The 20,468-nt window shown below is 43.1% G+C and overlaps 1 protein-coding gene across 1 annotated transcript in view; it reads left to right on the top strand.

The window, feature by feature from the left end:
• Positions 1 to 20,468, top strand: part of fto (FTO alpha-ketoglutarate dependent dioxygenase) — a 134,320-nt gene that overhangs the window by 24,110 nt on the left and 89,742 nt on the right. The window contains exons 2-7 of the mRNA XM_049604571.1: positions 2,097 to 2,174; positions 2,782 to 3,817; positions 6,649 to 6,774; positions 11,531 to 11,610; positions 12,501 to 12,644; positions 18,796 to 18,915. Of these exons, the coding sequence (XP_049460528.1) occupies positions 2,097 to 2,174; positions 2,782 to 3,817; positions 6,649 to 6,774; positions 11,531 to 11,610; positions 12,501 to 12,644; positions 18,796 to 18,915 (1,584 nt within the window). The remainder of the gene's footprint in view (positions 1 to 2,096; positions 2,175 to 2,781; positions 3,818 to 6,648; positions 6,775 to 11,530; positions 11,611 to 12,500; positions 12,645 to 18,795; positions 18,916 to 20,468) is intronic.

Below are 20,468 nucleotides of genomic sequence, written 5' to 3' on the forward strand. Positions count from 1 at the left end.
AAAAAAAAAAGCATCAGATATATCACTCAGCGCAGACGGTTGGCGCGGCTACCGTGAAGCATCCGCGTTATTATGGGATTGGTAATCTCGTTTCGTGGGTCTGAGTGGAAACGCAGACCTTTTTTTTTTTTTATTATGCGCCTCGCGGTTTTCCTTCTAGAATCAGGTGCAGACACAGAGACAGGAAGACAGACACAGCAGTCCTCTGATACTGAGAGAGTCCATCTGCTTCAGAGGGCTCCGGTAACTTCTTGTCTTTCCTTTTTTCTGTGGAATTTCTGAGCAGCTTGATGTATTTGACATGTGTGTGACAGCCCTGGCTGTGTGCGATTGGCATTGAGGCATCATGCACGCTACCCCGGCTGCGCGTTTTTTTAACATGGGCATGTATGTGTGTGTATCTATTGGAGCCTTAAACACACACACACACACACATACAGTATGAAGGCACACTTTCGGGCTTGTGTACACAGTAGTGGTTTGCGCACTGTGACTAAAGCAGACTGTAAGGATCTTACTTATGTGCACACATGCGCACACCTACAGTCAACGGATGCCAGGATATGGATCTGCACAGGCTCACAGCAGCACACAGATAAAAACACACTCAGATACACACAGACATATACACATACAACTCTAGCCCAGAGTCTCACCTTGATATCTTGAGCTTCTGTCATGAGTTAGAATTTGACACCAATGAATGTGTGTCAGGTTGTCAATTTCTTCCAACATCCTTTGAATGCAGTCTGGCCATGAATAGTGCATGTTGTTTTGTTTTTTAGATTCCAACTGTCTGCAAGTCTGTTTTTATTTGTTCCAGAATAACTTGGAAGGCCTGTACACTCATGTGCATCCTTTAAGAAAACTTTCAGCAGGTGTTGTGTTGTTTAGCCTAAGGTAGAGATTCAGCCCTGAAGGTAAATTCACCAAACTGCTTTCTGATCTGATGCCCTCCCATTTCTTCCGCCTCCGTTATTGGGATCTGTTTTCCTCCCTCCCGTCTTTAATGCACATACTTTCACCGCTTGCCCTTTTTTTGATCCAGAGCCCCTTTCGAGTCAGGACACACATCTTTTTTTATACCTGCACTTTAATGTTATTAACAGGACATTTTATTTCACTCTAAAAGTCAGGACATGTTTTGGCAGCCGGTTCCCATATTCCCTGTAGTGTGCCACATGAGGTCTTTGGCATTATTAGGACAGAAGAAATGTGAGACGCTTGTTGTAAATGTCTCGGAAATATATACAGGGTGGGTTCTCCTAAAACTATCACAACCGATGCACGGGCCATTCATGCAAAACTTTTAAAGATGTAAAAAGACAGTGGCATGTCGGTGACATTTCTCCTTCTCCTGCTGCTGAGACACCATGCAGAGGCTGTGTGTGTGTGTGTGCACCTGAATGAATATGGGGTTCTGAACCCACATGCGCACACAGATACAACGCCTCCGCGTACACATGGCTTCGCACAAGCACATACGGGAGGCAGGGTGGGGAAATAGTTGTGAAATTTATTTGGGCATATAGTTTTTATGCCAGTTGCCATTGGATTTACAGGTCCGAATGGAATGCGTCCCAATGAAAAGTACTTTGATCCCTCCGCCAGGTTGACATTTTTACTGGGGGAGCTCCGTATGGCACAGGGCATCTTTTATAAGGTTGTGAGGAACCCCGCGGCAGCCTTCACAAAATCATAAAAATGTGAGACGTCAATGAAAATGACCAGGTTCCAGTGCTATCTCAGCCTGCTTTGAGAGCATCATTTATTAATTAGATCCCCAAAATACCTGACGTTTCAGTGTTTTCATGATTTCATTTTCGTTTAACAGTTTTTCTTGTTAGTCCCTTTTGTAATTATGTGCCAAATCACGGCAGTTCGGTGTCAGAAGGTGGTATTTTCCGTTACCTCAGTCAATCTGCACCCATTTGTACCCAAATTCCCCAAAAGTTATGCACTAACTTTTTTGAATAGAGGTAATTGATAACTTGGACACCAAAGTAAGTATGTAAAAAATGTACAATAAGTAGGCCTACATGCAGAAGGTTCCTGCAGCTACTTATCAGTCTTTTTAACTGTGTTGTCTTCCACAGCGGCGGAAGCTACTGCAGGAGTTGGGAGACCAGAAGATCCCCTTTCTGGGACCTTCAGATCGGGGATATCAGCAACTGGTGAGCCAGCCACACTTTTAGATAATGCTACTGATGCCTAGCCCTTTACTTTAAAGGGCCTACAGCAGCCTTTTGCCTACTCTAGCTGGATAATGTCTGCTGAGCATGAGCAGAGCATGAGCGAGTGGGGAGAGCAAGTTGTCAATTTTGATGGAGCGCAGAGCAGATTTATTAAAAAGTTGGAGTGTCGCCTTATTTGCGGCTTCATCCTGCTCCAGTTTTGCTCTGGTAATGCTTACACTATTAAACATACCATGCATCTGTGTATTGCACATACACACTATTTTCTGTCAAAAATTGGGTGCTGCAAACTCGACAATGGAGTGACAAAGTTCTTGAAGGAGCAAAATTTAGCAGAGCGGCCTGGAGAGGCTTTGAGTGGGGGAGCAAAGGGAATGAATAGCTCTGTGAGCAAGGAGCAGAAATTCTCAGCACTCCACATGGCTCACATGCTCTGACTGTAATCTTCTGCTACAAACCTGCACTGTGTAATAGTTTGCTCAAGATCTGAGACAGAAACATGTTTGACAAATAAGATTGCAATTCAGTTTTGTTTATGTTTTTGTATGCCATGATCGTCATGATAAGAATGTCTTGTGTTTCCAAGTGGGACTCCAGTTACTCCGGCCTGGTTCTGAGGAGATCCTGCTCACTGCCTGCGGAGCTCCATGGCCGGGTGCAGGCAGCTCTGCTCACCCTCAGAAGGAAGGGCTGCCTCTTGAGGGATTTGGTTCGCGTCCGTGACCGAGATGTTTTCACCGCCGTTTCGCGGGCTCTGCTGGGTGAGCCGGGCCACACCTACCGCTATCTGGATACACGGCTCTTTGCTATCCCCTGGCACAGTGAGGACGTTGAGGTCAAGGGACAAAACTGTTGTGACCCTGACTTGAGGGCTGCTTGCAAGGCATTGTGTGAGCTTAACACCTTCTTCTGCTCCGATGTGTCTCAGCTGAAGGAAGGAGACAGACTAACACAATGTGTGAAGGGGGAAGCAGAGGCCAAACAGGGTGAAGAAGGGGACACAGGGTCTAAACACAGTGAAGACTCCAAGAACAGTGAAGGAGGGGACTCTGAGTCCCGACAAAGCGAGGAAGGGGACACGGAGTCCAAGCACAGTGAAGAGTGGGACATTGAGTCGAAACACAGTGAAGAAGGCTGTTCTGGGTCAAAACAAGAAGGAGAATGGGAGACTGGGTCCAAACACAGCAGTGAGGAGGGAGAGTCCTCCCAGGTCAAGCCCAGTGAAATGGGTGTCGCAGCAGGGTCCGAGCACAGTGAAGGAAAATACCCCGGCTGGGCACCTAAGGCCGTCACAAGCACAGAGACTAAACCAGTGGGACTAGGGCCCCAGGAGAAACCTTTGGCCCAACTCAAGCACAGCTTGTCAGATTACCACATTGAGGACAGGGAGGAACAGGCAAGCGGGCAGGGCTGTTCTCAGCCAAGTCCTCCGCCAGTATGCACCGGTCCGGTCAAGTTCAATGTCACCTTACTCAACTACATGGACCCGGCAGCTATGAGCCAGCTCAAAGAGGAGCCTTACTATGGCATGGGGAAAATGGCAGTAGGGTGGCACCACGATGAGAACCTCATCACTCATACGCCAGTAGCTGTTTACAGCTATAGCTGTCATGATGACAAAGGTAAGGGTCAAAACTAACAAGGCTTATTTGTCACAATTACAGAACAATAATTCAGACACATAGATTTAACACTGAATTCCGAAGTATGTCATGCATGTCTTTGGCACGTTGTTTCTGAAATTAAGATTCCTTTTCCTCTTTCACTTCAATATCCCATCAACTTATCTCAGTTGCTTTATGGTGGATCAGATACAGCTAACCTTGTGTATTATGGCCCTACAGCAGTGCTGTAGCAGCTGTAGACATGGCCTCTGGTGAGGCAACCATCAGATCCATCTCTGTGATAGTGTCAGGGCATTATCAAATGTCATCACTGGCTTGCTGCTGACAGCCTTATCGCCGACCGTGCGTTGGGAGATCACAGACATTTGGGTCTGAGCTCTTAACATGCGCTCAATGGCGCAGTCTAACAAACAGGCCTTATCGCACACGCCGCATCTCATCTAAATCATTTCCCCAAGAAATGATCGATGTGCAATTATCTGATATGGAATAATGAGCCCTGCTTTGATAAGTGTTCCTAGACTGTACTGTATGGGTAATACGATGTCTCCTAATTATGGAATGTGCACTCTTTCAAGAGCTGATAGTGCTCGCTGATCGAGGTGATAGAGAATCTCAGTGAGAGTGGGATTTTGCTTTCTAGAGCACATGCAGGCTGCACCTCCATTTTGATATTGTTCCTTGTAATTTGTATGTTTGAATTAAAAAAAAGTTTACATAGTATATAGTACAATGCAAAATACTTCCCCATTTTTACTGTCAAAATAATACTCATAGCACCAATGATAAAAGGTGTACTGTGCAGGGTTTTCCGAAAAACAAAGTATAGAATCAAACAAAATGAATCAATCATCACTTGCTGACTCGATGACTTGCTACAAAAGTGTGGCAGTGTCTTAATCTGCAGAGACTCTGGCCTCTGTATTTTCTTATGTTCTTTATATTTTGCTGTGGTCAGGATGTACCTTGGCACAGCGCGCAGGTGAGGTTTGGATCTTTTATAAAAAGTTAGTGACCAGGTGCCAGACCTGAAGCAGCATGCATCCAAGAGGAAGCTATGAAAATTGCAGACACAGCACAAATATATAGAGGCGAAACGCCAAGTGGAATGAATCTGGGGTTTGCTTTCAATTTGACTTTGTCATCAGTGCTGTTTACAAACAGTAACCTACAATCCCTGCATAGTATACCTTTAACGAAGCTTTATGGATTACTTTTTGCATTAACCTTTTATCATCGAACCAAGTGAGTGTATTTTAAACAAATTTTACCCTAAGTATTTACTTTCATTCACTGCACCTTCCAAAGGCTGGAAGGAGAACAGAACGTGTTGCAGAGGGAGATGAAGGTGGAGCTGTAGTTCAGCAAACATGCAGCACATGAACCATACTGTTAATGGTGGAAGCTCTCCACCCACACAGCATCTGTGTCTTGAAACTGTAATTTTACAGTATCAAACAGGTGAAATGCCAACTGCTCTGACATCCCAGCCCACTTTACAGCTGGGCTTTCTTCACTGGGGATTCCTAACCAGAAACACCTGCTCCAGAGGTCTGTTTCAATGATTTGTTCTAGGCCATTTCAACTCTGACCCTGTGAACACGGGCTTCAAACACCATGGCATAACACCTTGCAGTGCTTAGCAGCTGTGTCTCTTTTAGTCCTGAATGACCCCACAGCTCCAGACATTAGAGAGGCAGGTCTGGTCAGAGCGCGATGGAGCTATATCCCAGTGGCTGGCTCTGAGGACTCCCAGAACCACGCTAATGAAATTGTTACCTTGGGGAATGTTGCATGTTTTAAAATAAGTTCACGTTTCCTACATTGTCCCTGAGAAGAAAGAGACGCAGCACATTAGGTATCTCAGATGTACAGAAACTAGATAACACCTGCTTCCTTTGATAGTTCTTTCTTCCTCTCCTCTCGAGCAGCCTCACCTTGTTTTTTTGCTTGGGCTGGAGAAGTGTTCTGAGTGTTTTTCCCAGCTGCGCTGATCCAAAGGAATCTGCCACGACTGAGCGTTTTCCGGCACGGGGGATGATATTCCACCATTCCTGAGGCCTTAGGGAGTGCTGTCATTAGCTGGCTCTCAGAGCACAATGGCTGGAAATTAAGTTACTATTTATCCGTGCTGAGCAAAGGAAAAGGCAGCTGTGGGGCAGAGAGGCCCAGAAAGACTTTAGTATTGATTTTGCTGAAGGGTGTTGGCCAGCCAAGCCAAATCTTGTTTTCTTAGTATGCCATGTAAGAATGGAAGGAGAGAGAAGAACAGGGGAGGTGGTTACAGTGAATGGGTTCAGAAACAGGAATATCATAGGATACCTGCTGTCCAATAACACACTCTCACACACTTACGAAACAACATCAGAGGCTTTTATCCAACTATTTCCTCTTGCACAGCATAATAATGGCATAAAGATCCTGTGCTAACAGCCAATATGATCACAGCAACATATCATCTTTGCTCTGCTGCTAAGTGATTCTTACTTCCTTGAGACAAAGGCTTACATCTTACACCCATTGTTTGGGTGTGATGGATTTTATCACCACTCTCCTTTCTATTTTATTTTATTTATTTATTTACGCTACATCTTAGGCAGTGTTATAATGTGTTAGGTTGCATTACCCGATAATAATGTGTAAATAGCCGTGTTTATGTCGCGATAAACCTCATGCTTTTCCATGGAAATGTGAGGAATTTAAGCACATTGCACTTTTACACTCAGTTTAAGTCACGCTGGGTGAAACTGTCAAACCAAAAGCCTGAAATGTGAATATAAATGTAAAATGCAAATGTTACAGTGAGTTGGGCTGTGTATGACTGACAGGTGAGAGCAGTGAGGGAGGCAGTGGTGAGAAGGCATGCTGGAGGATTGGGCTCAAGGTAGCCTGGGACATCCACACACCTGGCCTGATGCTGCCACTGGAGTCTGGAGACTGCTATTACATGAGAGGTACTAAATCTTCTCTGTAAACACACACACACACACACGCACACACGCAGACATGCACACATGTAAACACGTTGCTCACACAACTCAGCCACATGTCTGACTTTGGATGAAGGAACACTTTTATTACTCTGTGTTTTAGTGTTTCTTGTACTTTGTCCCAAATGACCCGTGCCAGCAGGATGCACTTCACTCTCACGCTCTATTCTCTTCTTCTAACCCTCCCTGCAGGAGAAGTGGAGCTGAGGTGTGCCTGTGTGTGGGGTGAGGTGTGTGTGGGGTGACTTGGCCTGAACACGGCACTTTTAAGTTCCATGAAATTGTGTGCATTAGAGAGGTTAAGAAAACCAAATGTTATTTTTTGAAGTCCTGTGACCCAGTGCTGACTGTGTCTCTATGGAGAGGACATACAGCGAGCCACAGGGGTGTAAATCACAGCTTAATGCTTTTGGCTGCTGCAGACACATCCACCCTCCTCTTTTTGGCCCCGTGGGCCCTTCCAAGCTTTTTCATATTTTCTGACTGTGAGGACATTTATCCACATCACAGCAGAAGCTTATGTTCAGGTGTACAAGAAGTCAGAGCCCCTGGTTTGGATGAATATGGGGATTTATCATTTTTTAAAAGGCACTCTGCTTTGATAAGTGTGTATGGATACACATGCCGGACAATCTTGAGTCAGTCTTCCCTTCAGTTGCTCATTGAATTACGTTTATTTTTTTTAAATCAGTGATTGATTGATGTCATTTGTAAGCTAAAGATAAAGTGAATAGATATTTTAACTGATAGAGAATAATAGTAGAGCCTGAACACCATATTCATCCATGATATTTATCAAGAAACTCACAGTTATGTTACTGTGCATGGCAGCTGGATTCTCACGGCATCATGAGATCTCATGAGAATCATGGGATCACAAGATCACATGAAAATCCATCTTGTCAGCAGTTAAGTAAGATGTTTGTGTCTGAACCACCAATCAGCATCCCGTGAGGAGCTACCGGTAGCTATGGCTGTGGTGACTGTTTGTTCAAAATAACAATGATGGTTCCTACAGAGGGTAGTGTAGATGCTGCAATTGCATCAGTTATATCAGAACTTGAGAGTAATACTTCAGAAGAGCAAAGAATGTCAAAGATGGCATCTCTTGATTGAAACGATGCTACCGCTCATATGGTTCCTTGATCCGATCAGTTTAGGTTAGGCCATAATAGACAGATTGCTCATCCAATCATCTGCTACCGTAAGTATATTTTTAAAGTGCCTACCCTTTTTCCAAACAGTTTCCAATGACGGCTTCTCAGTTAGTTCTGTGTAACAAACCATCTGGCGCGTCAAGCTAATAGTTATATACCTTTATCATCTTTTATTCAGAGCATATTTACATAACAAAGGATAGCCTAATTTATTTTTTGCTTTTTTTATTCAAACTCAGACTGACTTATTCCCTTTTAGTGCACTCTTTCTAACTCTTCACTGTTGGCCCTTGGTGGGTATAGACAGACATGTCCCTGCTCTGATATACACTACGTCCCAAACCACTTTTTGCCATCTGCCAGCCTTTACATTTCTAACAGCATAACTTTACCCATTATTAAACAAGACATCAATATATTAAATGAATATTTTATAATAATTATTAATAATAAAAGATATACATTAAATTTAGATTAAATAAATACAAATAAATTAATTAAAATGAAATAAAATAAATTATTTAAATGAAATAAGAATCAAAATTAATAATATTATTTTCTATATTTTATTATTGAGGCGCTCATAGCTATCTACACATGTGATAATATATTTGTTTGATCTAGTGATTAGAGAGACTTTCCTGTGATTAAAAGATTACTGTTTTGATCCCTCTTACAGCAGATACATGTATTCATCTAAAACACAATCACATGTGCTGTCAGTGTTTTGTATGAAGACACTGAACCCCTACCTGTGCACTCTGCGTAAATGTCAGAATCATAAATACACAGCTCAGATTTACAGCAGCTGTAGGCTGAGAGCAGAGTTGGGAGTCAAAGGGGAAGTAACTGACACGATCCCCAGGCCTGTATCAGACACATTAAAGGAGGAGATACGCTATACTTTTAGATTTATTGTGTTTCTTTTGATGTTGCATTTGAGTCTTTTTAGCTCCACATCCTACAACTACAAAATGTACATTTACTTAAGAGGTTGTCATAAATATGTTTTTATGGGCTGTGTTATGGTGAATGCATGTTTTCATGTATGGTTTTTTTTTTGATGAAACTAAAGGAAAATTTCCACATCATGGACAATTAAGTTTTCATATTCATGAGAGGTTTTGGTTAGCAAGGAGAAATTTGTATCTAATAGTATTAATGTATGCAACACTATCTCATATTTCATTGACTAGAACAATAGTTTATTTTTCCATGTGTTTGCCTCCACAAGTTAACTCACTGTCTCCCAGGTATGGCCTGATATGTGAACAAAGGCAGAACCTGAACCAATGCAAAAAGACAACTGCTTTACATTTTTATCTAGCGTGGACATACTGTATCATAGGCGAACAAAAGCATGGACTGTCCAGATGCTGCACAGGTACAGTACCTGGTTCCTATCAAAGTTTCTAACATCAGATGCTGCATACAAATGCAAAGATATAAGAGACTGCGCTCTGAATTATTCAGCATGACAGCAGCAGGTGAGAATTGGCTGTTTAGTGAGTTAGTACTTTAGTTAGGATCAGGACATTTGTAAATTCCAACATGTTACACAGGAAGCTGCTTCACTTGAGCAATCTTTAACTGTATTTGTGTTTATAAGAACATCATCTAACACATATCAGTCTCACTGAATATTAGATTACCCATCTATTGTATCTACATTATGTTAAAGTGTTTGTCAATCTGCACCTTTTTATTTTTACAAGGAAGGAATAGAAAGGTTTTAATGAATTCCTGAAGTTGACTCTTTGAAGCTGCTGTGTTTTCATCTGAGAGCAGCGATGTCTGTACCTAATATTCAGCTTGACAGGGCTTGAAGCCGACCTCCTTTAGCTGGATAAGATTTACAATAGAACAGTCAGTTTCAGGCCAGCCATGATAATAGAGTGATGGGCTGTTGTGCAGACCATTCTAATGGGACTTGACTGTCGCGGATCAGTGGGGATTTATGCTCCACTTGGTGAGTGCGCCCTTGAGAGGCCAACTGCTGCACAACGATAGCAGCTCGCACAGTCCTTGGCTGTCTGTCGCTTTGTCGGGCCTACCTGAATTAAATACTTGGCACAATGCACGGACATATGCACGCACCTATAAATTTGCACGGCTCGCATGCACAAAAACACAAACAGTCCTCTCTGCTTATTGGAGGAAGGACACGATCCCCCCCCGCCCCCCGTGTTTCAAACACACACATATATACACACACCGACGGGGCAGCCGCCACTAAACCATGTGTTCAGATATATTGTACCAGTGTTTTAGTGACATACACCATATGATAGATAGTTTTGTGGTATTAAAAGAAAACTACAACGTTGTATAACCACGGACACCATAATGTCTTTTCAGTACCATTTGTCGCCGGCTGGCCCTTTTGAACTGCTAATGTCTGAGCTGCTGGAGGCAAATTGAATCACCATCATTTCCACCCAAATGGAATTTCAGTGGTTAAAAAAGAACAATGCAAGTCTTGACACCGGGCCTGTTCAATAATCAGATTTCCAGCTCCCAATGCACAGGGGGACTGGAGAAAAGAGTTGACCCAATATATTTAAAAGCCTGCTTCCTGGAAAAGGAGGACAAGTGGCAGCAGGCGCAGGGGTTGAAAGAAAGATAAATATTTATTACAGTTATCGAGTTTGCCTCTACTCCCTCCTGATCCCACTGACGCATCAGACGCGCCAAGAAAAGAGCAGATTGATGGAGATAATTTGTTATTGGATATAAACAGTTTTAAAGACGCAGAGTAATTCTGCCCAGAGACCTAATCCCTCACAATCTCATCAGGGTGAAGAAAACACCGGCAAGTTGTTTTGTTTGTCACCATCTTTTTTTTTCTCCCACCAAACAATAATATCTTCCTCCCAAAGCATTTGGCTGTTTGACTTTCAAATCACAGGCATTAGCCAGTGTACTCTTGCTCAAGGCGGGTGTAAATATGCACATGTGCTGTGAATGACAGCTCTGTCATGGCTAAATTAATTATTGGTATGAGGCAAATAATGGCAGAGCTGAGAAACATCTATACACACAAAGAAACACATGGAGGGATACACAGGAAACAGCAGTAAGGCCTCTTTGTAAAGCTTCTGTGATATTGGACAAATGTTTGTTGGTATGGCTCTTCCATCTTGACAGATTGAGCGCGATCTGGTTTTGTTTGGTAATTAAAATTATAGTACAATGCTGCTCATTCTATTTGATTCGGTGCTGGACCAGGCGCAATCTGTCTGAGCGTACAAGATGATTTAGTTGTCATGTTCCTGCACGCCCTGCTTCTCATCTGTTTTTCTATTGTAATCAGTTCTTTTCTTTTCATGATCTTCTTTTTTTATTATTTATTATAATTAATTAAAAACACAAGATCAAAAATCCGAAATATTAACTCTTATTCTTCTGCTGTGCTTTTGTGCTCTACAATGTTTAATTAAAATGTTATTTTTTGATTCCCTTCTGGTCTGTTCTCTTGTTTGCTTTTCTTCGCTGCCCTGTTGATGACTGTTATTATTATTGTTAGTATGTTCTGATCGATTTCTCCTCCCTGTATTCACCAGATGACCTGAACAGTACCCACCAGCACTGTGTCCTAGCAGGAGAGACTGCACGCTTCAGCTCCACGCACAGAGTGGCTGAGGTGAGAAGCCAGCAGGCCTAAAAGGGAAGACAGTGTTAGGAAGTTATCGTCAAAATGCTGTGTAGCGTGCCAACAGTCCTCTTTGGTTTCAGTAAGGGCTGCTGCTGGTACTTACAGGCTATATTAGTGTAATAAAAAAATGAAAGAAATATGCAAATGTGTGAAAGCTCTTCAAAGAAGGAAATAAAGTTTGTTTTAATCATCTACGGACATCATTTACAGAGAAAATGAATGGCATTTACATAAGGTATAATGAATTAAAAAGAGTATGTATTTAAACAAATGCACATATTTTAAAAATGTATTAAATTTAAAGGGGAACACCACCTAAATTAAGATTTTCAGTGTTTCCACAGCATAGTAAATTTCAATCAACATTTGCGAACATGAGCTACTCTCTCTGGAAGCCAGAAACCAGAAGAGAAAGTCTCAAACTTGTGATGTCATGAAGTATAAAGTCTGGAGCTGCTCCACTGACAATGAATGGGAGCCTGATTTTGTGAACCCACAGAACGTTTGTTTTCTTTCTATGCCCAAATGAGCTTAATTCTAGTATAATGTTCTCAGTTGTGAAACAGAAAATGCACCCATATGCCCAGCAGGTTCCCCTGGGTGCTGTCAGTGTCATCTATAACATCTTTCCCAATTCATTGTCTATGGACTATGACATCACAAATTTGAGTTTAAGCACTCTAGTTTTTGAATTTAGTAGAGTTGATTGCGTTTACTTATATTTTTGGACTGTCTTAGCCCAGAGGAATAACATGTAGAAATTCTAAAATGAACGTAGTTCCCCTTTAAGTTTTCGGTTGTCTTTTTATTCACAAGGCTTAGTTAAACCCTGCATGGCAGCCGTGTGTTTAACACTGGGTCTGTCTTCTCCCTACCAGTGTTCCAGTGGGACCCTGACCTACATCCAGTCGCGGTGTCAAGAGGCCCTGTCCAACCTGCACACTGACCCAGAGACAGGCTCCCACAGCCTGCTGGCCCTGCTGCCGACAACGCTACAGCACTGTGAGGAGATTCACAATGAGGTGGGGGACATGGTGTGTGCTCACATGCATGTGCACGCACGTTTGTATATGTATCTGTTTTGCATGATTGCACACACATTTGTCGGTGGTTTTTCACATGATTTCACGTGTTTGTGCATTACTGTTAACATTTATTTGTATTGGCACAGGTGAGTCCCTGTAGGTGTTAATTTTTAACTTGTAGAAACCTGTTGTTGCCCTTATTACTGCTTATGCAGCAGGCCCGAATCGCACAGCATTTGGAAATATTTGAAATTTGTTTTGGCCTGCTTGGAGTACCAGATGATTGAGGTTTGCCAGATTGGACAACAGAACATGTGCCAATAAAGTTTAGACAATAGCATGCCAGTCTCTGAAAGTTTTTAATAAGTTTTTCTGTGATCATGAACCTGCCTGAATTCTCGACCATCTGGTACTCCAAGGAGGTTAAAGATGTCTCACAACCATCTGCAAATATCACAGGGTATCATCAGGACAGGATTACATAAGATATCAGAAAACTGTTATGGAATTCTGGCATTTGAGTAATATGGATGAGTATCAAAAAAAATCTCCATGTACAGTATATGCATAAAGCACACTACAGGTATTGAACACATACCCTCTGGATTATATTTGTGATTATACTAGTCCAAACAATTCAGCATTTCAACAAATACATTGACAACATTTTGGTAATTGTTACTGTGATACATTATGATAAAATATAGTCAAAGGGATTGATCTGCAGAAACATACAGGATACTATTTAATCCCAGTTTGATATGCCCGCTCCATTTCCTCTGCATTGTGGGAGGTTAAAACTCAGTAAACGGCAGAATGGGAGCCTGCCAGCATTCTGCCGTCTTACCTGCTTGTTTCTACTCAGGGAAAAGCCTCCAATATGAAATCCAGGTTGTTCTCATTTGTCCTGGCCTGTGATGGATCGTGAGGCAATAGCCTCTCCATATGTTATCTAAAGATGGAGTCATGCCCCGCTCCCCTCGCTAACCCCTTTTCACACACAAGGAGTGATGCTGGCTTGGGGTATTGAGGGACAGAGCGAGGTCAAAAAAGAAGAACGCGAGGGGCCGCCTGCGGAGCCACCAGCCCCCTTGTGCTAGCTTGCCGGGGGCCAACAGTTAATATAGCACTTCACCTCTCCCCCTTTACACCCCTGGGCTCAAAGCGCACATCCTAGCCGACGCTAGCACCCAGGCCCCTCAGCGGGATGCCATGACAGATGAGTCTGACGTAAGGTTGTTTAAAGGTTGTAGACAATATTAATTATTCAGCACTGCCAAACAATAGGGGCTGTCTGTGTCAGGAGGAGCACTGTGCTAGTTGAGCTAGCACCACCTGCTAGTTTGCCGCATAGCGCCACAGGATTACCAAGCATAGGCCCCCACCAGGAGGGCAAAGCAGGTTTATTTAGGAAAACAGGATGCTATTTATAAAAGAGCCGGTGTGCCTGTATGTATGTGTGAATGTTTAAGTGAGGGGGGGTGTTCTCGGGGGCTCAACCCTACCCTACCTGGCACTCACAATGATAGATGTGGCCATTTGTTTGCAGTTGCCCACGAGAGCAGAACACCCACTTAAATGATGTATTGTTGGTGGAGTTATTTATGATGGCGGCCCATTTTGGCGCTTGGCGGGTGCATATTGCGCAGGTCGTGTTTGACATGGACGACCGAGGAGCGAACAAGCCTGAGACGCGCAGGCAGCCTGACCTGAGCAGCGCCTTATGGGCCTTTTCTTAAAAAGTGCTAAACAGCAAACTAGCACCGGCTTGACGTGCCACGGATGTATTGTGCAATGTGGTGCAACGGGAGGGGGGGAGTGGAGGTTGACACTTGTCAGAAGACGTGGGCGGGTCTGATGATGATGAAGCAGAGCGTCTACCATCTGAGTATGAGTGTTCGGGGATGGGGCGGGATGTCGAGTTGAAGTAGGGGTTGATGGGAGACAGAGACAGAAATGAAGAAAACTGAAGTTCCCACCTGTTTGTTAAGCGTGGCCCCTCTCACCGTCTCTTTTTAATCTTTCCTCCTGTCTTAGGTGGCGAGGGGGTAGTCTAACATAGCATCGCCACACGGCCCCAGTGTGCATGTTTGGCTTTGAAATGCTAATCCCAGATGCAAACGTCTTGTCTCATTTAAAGCCACTGTGTCACTTCCCAGGTGGGTGTGTGACAGAGTGTCCTGAGGGACCCCCTCTAATGATGCTGGTCCCCCCTCCACAGTAAATATTGAAGGGAGGGACAAGGTTTTCCCACATGTTCTGGCAGAAAGTAAACTGTGTGGAAGCAGGTGTGTATGACCTTCCAATGTCCTGTTTTCAGGCCAAAATGTCTCCCCAGGCTCTGAGGTCTTTGCTTGGCTTTGAAACACCTTTCCTTAGGGCTCTATGCTGGCAATATCATTGTAATCTTATAAATCACCTCTCACAACACATTTTTACCAGCAGATCTGTGCGGTATGTAGTTTGTACTTGTTTGTCCAGTTTTATTACTCTTGTACCCTGTTTTTAATTCGCGTGAGACATTTTTACTGTTCATTTTAATGGTTTATTTATTGAGTTTTTTAATGTCTGCGAAGATCACACGGGATAAAATGTTCTAAAAATGGATATGTTTCACCCTCGCTGAGCTCTGCAAAATCATAGCCAAAGGTCTGTGTTGTTTTTTGATGTTTTAGTGAAGTGATTTAAGTCTAATTTAATGGCATTAGTCACATTGATATGAAAGAGCTCTCCTCCAGTCACAGCTGAGATAGGACGACCATTTTTAGCAGAAAATAATATAGATACAGAAAGAAATGGAAATGTATACAGCGATGTGTGCATGTACAGTGTAACCTAGCTTGTGTCTGACCACTCTGGCAAGTGCGTGATGAGTGTAAATTGCGTGCCTGGTTGCTTGCAGAGAGCTAGGGGAACCAGTTATCCCAGCTGATGTGTGAGGAGGCTGGAGAAGGTAAACAGAGGACGGCAGAGCGGGATCGATCCCACTCTCATCAGCTCCCACCTCAGGGCCACGGCCCGGAAATTGATTGGACCCGCTCAGGGAATACCGTGAAGGTGTAAAAAAAAAAAAAAAGAAAAAAAAAAGTGCCTCATTAAATGAGGAAAAAAGGGGGCTACTTGGCTTTAACTCCATTGTTGCCATGGTGTGCGGCCAGTCGACTAATGTGGGGCTAATGTGTAGTTAGTGTGTCCATCACCTGGAGAGATGACAGCGAGTGCCGCAGGGGAGCCACTAGCTCCCCTCTTGCTCCCCCACGCCGTCTCAGAGAAAAACTAGCCCTAACAACCACTCTCTCTTTCGCACACACTTTCGATCTGTCTGCCTGGATAGGTGGCATTTAGTCCGAGTTCCCCTCTTGGTAACTCTCAGCTGGGCGGCCGGACTCCAAATGCCACATAGCCAGCGCTCTTCAGTAGCTTTAGATGGCCTGCTTTGTGGCTGCCACTGGCCTGCACAGTGGGGGACAGGCAGCCATGTCAGCTCAAAGTGGAGACACAGGTTGGTTTCTTCTCACTAAAGGACAGGCAGACAATCAGAGAGATGGAAGGAGGGACTGACAGAGAGAAAAGGACGTCCAATATCGGCGCTCGGCGGCTTTGTTGTGTGTTTGAGCTGTAGTGATCGAAGGGGAGTGGATTTGGAGAGTGTTGAGGGGACCATAAAGGATGACATTTCTTTGAAGGGTGGGTTGTATGGAGTGACTGAGAGGCTGCTGAGCAGTGCCACTGGCTGTGTATTCTCCCTGACATGCCCCAGTCCTTGCATGTCATCCCCGCTGTGATCAGAGCCTTTTGGAAGTAAATGGCAGGATGATTCTGTGCACAGCTTCCACCCCAGGCAGACCTTACTCAAGTTGTTTGTGCAAATCATTCTTGCCCTTTGTTTTAACTTGCTTGGGGTGCGGGACGGTAGGTGACTTGCTTCATAATACAGAGCAGTGACCACTTGAAAATGACTTTTCCATTGCACTTTTATAAGCAGTAATCAGGATGTTGAGGACTTGATTTGAGTTTAAAACTACAGTACAGTTTTTTTTCACCACAACCACCTAAGTATGTTTGCGAAGATTTGAAGTTCCGAAGCGATCCGACCACCTGACAAGCAGTTCTGATGGGGTATACTGGCCCTCTATGGTTGAAAGTAGACTTGTAGGTTTTATAACGAAGAGACAAGCCTGTCTCTCACAGATTACATTGCATTGGTTTATACATTTTGCCACCCAGACTACTTTTGGTGGCAATCTTTTGTTCCAGTGCAGGTTTTTCATTTTCCCGCACTGCAGCAAAAAGTTCTAGGGAGGATGTGAAGGTATATACCGCGCTAAGCACTTGTCATCAGCAATAGAGACCGAAGCTCATGTTCCATCCATTCCTCATGTTTCAAGTCACTGACAGCATTGACTTTTCGTACCTCTCAAAACCAAAAGGTGATAGGTTACATGGTCCTTCAAAACATATCAGCTAATGCAAATCAGTTGTATATGAGATACAGGGCTGGATGAGAGTGGATGACTTGTTTACATGAAAATTTGTGCCATTACTATGGAGACCTTTTGGTAGAACTCACCAGCTTAAATCTCATTGGGACTATTTATGAGTTTGCAGCTGTAAAACAGCTCTGTTGTACACATTGGCTAATGCCCTGTTAGAAGAACAATAAACAAAATAGTTTTCAGTAAAGGAACAATAGCTCTCTCTGTCCCATTTGATATGTGGCTCCTTTGCATGCAACTTCTTTTTGTGTTGTACAGTTGTCGGCGTCAAAACGAAACGGAGCGTGCATTGTTTTGGGTGGATGATGCTTTGTAGGACGTTTTGGGGGAGGGCAGCTCACAGCGTCTCACGTTTACGTTGGTGGCAACTGGGGCAATCTTTGACACACACACTCACATCGGCAATTGTATGCAGAGACGTTAACAAAGCCGCTCACACACCTATGTAGACAGATACACGCAAGAGCGCAAACACACTGCCACGCGTTCAGCACACAAACATGCACACGGAAAGACACACTTAGAAATAGATAGGCTACACCTGGCTACATGAAGCATCCTTGCGAGGATTAAATCAGCACTTCAAAAGAGCAGGAAACAAAAACACTCCCAGTGGAGGAGAGGGGAGCGGCTCGGCAGCCGAGACTGTCATCTCCAGACGGAGCGAGGGAGTGGGAGAGGAGGGGAAGGAGGGAGGAGAATGAGGAGAGGAGGAGGAGGGCGGAGTTTTCAGGTGTGCTGACGGGAAGGTGTGTGTGTGTGTGTGTGTGTGTGTGTGAACAGACATACTCATATTTGTGTGTGATGCACCGTGGGTCTGTTTGTCCAGGTGTCTGTTAGTTTAATAAGGGTGTGATTGTACTTTTATAGATGACCTCTTTGTCCTGTTTGTGGTAGGACAGTTTGTATTCATGTTGTTCATGTGTCTTGCCTGTGCTTTTCCTTTCAGAGACTCATAAAAATGATTGAATGTATTCTGAAATATATATATTTTAAATTTTTGACAATTCAAGGTAATACTTTTTTTTATATATATGATTTTGGAAGGAGGTTTTATAAAATCTTTAAAATTCATTAAGGTTTAATTATAAATTTACTCAGGTTTAATTATAAATTTACTCAGACAGGAAAAGACTGATATTCTGTATTTAGGTATGACAGTCGACACTGTAATATATTTATTAAAAAAAGATATTAAGCCTACCTGTTAAAAAGTCTGACAGCTGCTCATAGAAAATGTAAAGTGTGATTTTTAAATATATATATTTTTTAACAGTTTAAAGTTATTAAAATATATATAATTTTTTTTGTATTATTTAAATTTTTTTACTTGATAATCGGTCAAAATTGAAAGACTATTTTGGAAAAAAGTCTATCAAATGAGAATAAAAACAATTATCAGTGTATTTGTTTGTAGACACATATGACATTAGAAAGTTCCATATGTATGTTTTGTTAGATAATTTTACAATTTAAGTAACACATGAAATGTTTTCCTTTACATTAAATAAAATATGTTGTAATGTCAAATGTGTTTTACTGAGGAGCAGTGACAGTTTTTTTCTGTTTTTATTTATATACACCTATCGGAGATTTGGTATGTCTGAACCACCTTTTTCATCCTGTCTGCATGTGTGTGTGTGTGTGTGTAGGTGGAGTTCGAGTGGCTGCGACAGTACTGGTTTCAGGGCCATCGCTACGCCCGCTTCTGCAGCTGGTGGACCAGACCGATGGAGCAGCTGGAGAAGGACTGGAAGCTCATGGAGACGATGGTAAGGCCGCTCAGATGCACTGCAGGTCATAAGGCAGCCTCACTGTCTGGTCTCTCAGCCTGCGTAGTTCACTGAACTCAGTGTCACTCACATTGATAATCCTTAAATGGTTAAATTAAATGAATTTTAATTTAATGTGCAGGCTGTTTCCATAGCAGGAAAGGTTTTTTTTTCCCAGTTAAGTTTTACAGACACACCATCTTCATTCCAAGGCTTTAAAGTGATGCCACTCCTGTTTTAGAAAATAGATGAAAATAAACGTAAGGAGAAATAGCTTTTTTAAATATACAAAAACTGTTCCATAAGAGAATAGAAAGACATTTTTGCCAAAGCCAATATGTAATTTATTGTAAATAAAGCCATCAACTATCAGAAGTTTTACCCCAATAATATTCTAAGAAGTTAATATTATAATAATAATTGAAACAAAACAAAAAAAATCTGATACTTTTTTCTACCATTTCCCCAAAATACGAGCAGCTCCATGATGATTGTAGGCACCCTGTCATTTCATAATAAGGGTTTCCACCGTTCTAAATGCTCAACATGCCTTTGCTTGTGCTTCTTATACAAACTACACAAGTGATCTGCTGCTCAATAATGTTCCTCACAAGGGAGGGTGTGTTTAAAATTACATGATGATTGTCTAACTTCTCACCAGGCTGCATTATTATGGATGTGTCATGTGTTTAATTGTAGCCTCACAGAAGTTTTATTAGAGAGGAACGTGGGCACGCAGCTATTAGTTAGACACCACTGTAAAGGAATCATTTAGTAATGTCAGACTCATAATTAACCTTAGTCACAGCTCTATACAGTACATATGTGCCGCGCACACACACACACACACACACACACACACACACACACAGCAGTGTAGATATGCAGCTCACAAACACACACAGATACATGCTTGGTCTCGCTTTCTCTCCCTCCCCGCAGGTTCTACGCAGTCCGTCTCTCATAGCTAGATTTCAAAGAGTATGTGTGTGTGTGTGTGTGTGTGTGTGTGTGTGTGTTTAACACCCAGACAGCAGAAGCAGCAGGGGGCACTCTTGTATCACTGTAGCAGCAGCGGAGGGAGCGAAAGAGCTGTGCTCCTCTTTTCCTCTGTGCTCCCTCTCTCTCTCTCTCTCTCTCTCTCTCTCCTTCGCACTCCCTGTGTCTCTTTATGTCTCTCACCCACTCCTGCTGTCTCTGGGAGCTCTCTGTCTCTGTCAGTGTCGAGCGCTGAGCAGTAATCACATCTAATGCTCAGGCGGGGATAAAGACAGGGGCTGGAGGAGAACAGTACTGCTGCTGCCGACGCTGCTCCACTCATAGTCTCACCCTCTCTCTCTCTCTCACTTAGTCGAACAGCCTGGCAGAGGGTGGGTGGGTGGAGGGGTTAGTAGACAGGGGCTAAACTCATCTAGAGCTCCACCTCCGGGCCCAGATGAAGTGTGTGATTTGGACCTGTATTTAGAAAAGGGCATCAGTGAAATGTGAGGTCTTTTTCTCTGTTGCTGTGTCTCCGTCACTCTAATGGGCAAGCAAACCATATTCAGTGTGTG

The sequence above is a fragment of the Epinephelus fuscoguttatus genome, linkage group LG2 (assembly GCF_011397635.1).
Source record: "Epinephelus fuscoguttatus linkage group LG2, E.fuscoguttatus.final_Chr_v1".
NCBI classification, from domain to species: domain Eukaryota; kingdom Metazoa; phylum Chordata; class Actinopteri; order Perciformes; family Serranidae; genus Epinephelus; species Epinephelus fuscoguttatus.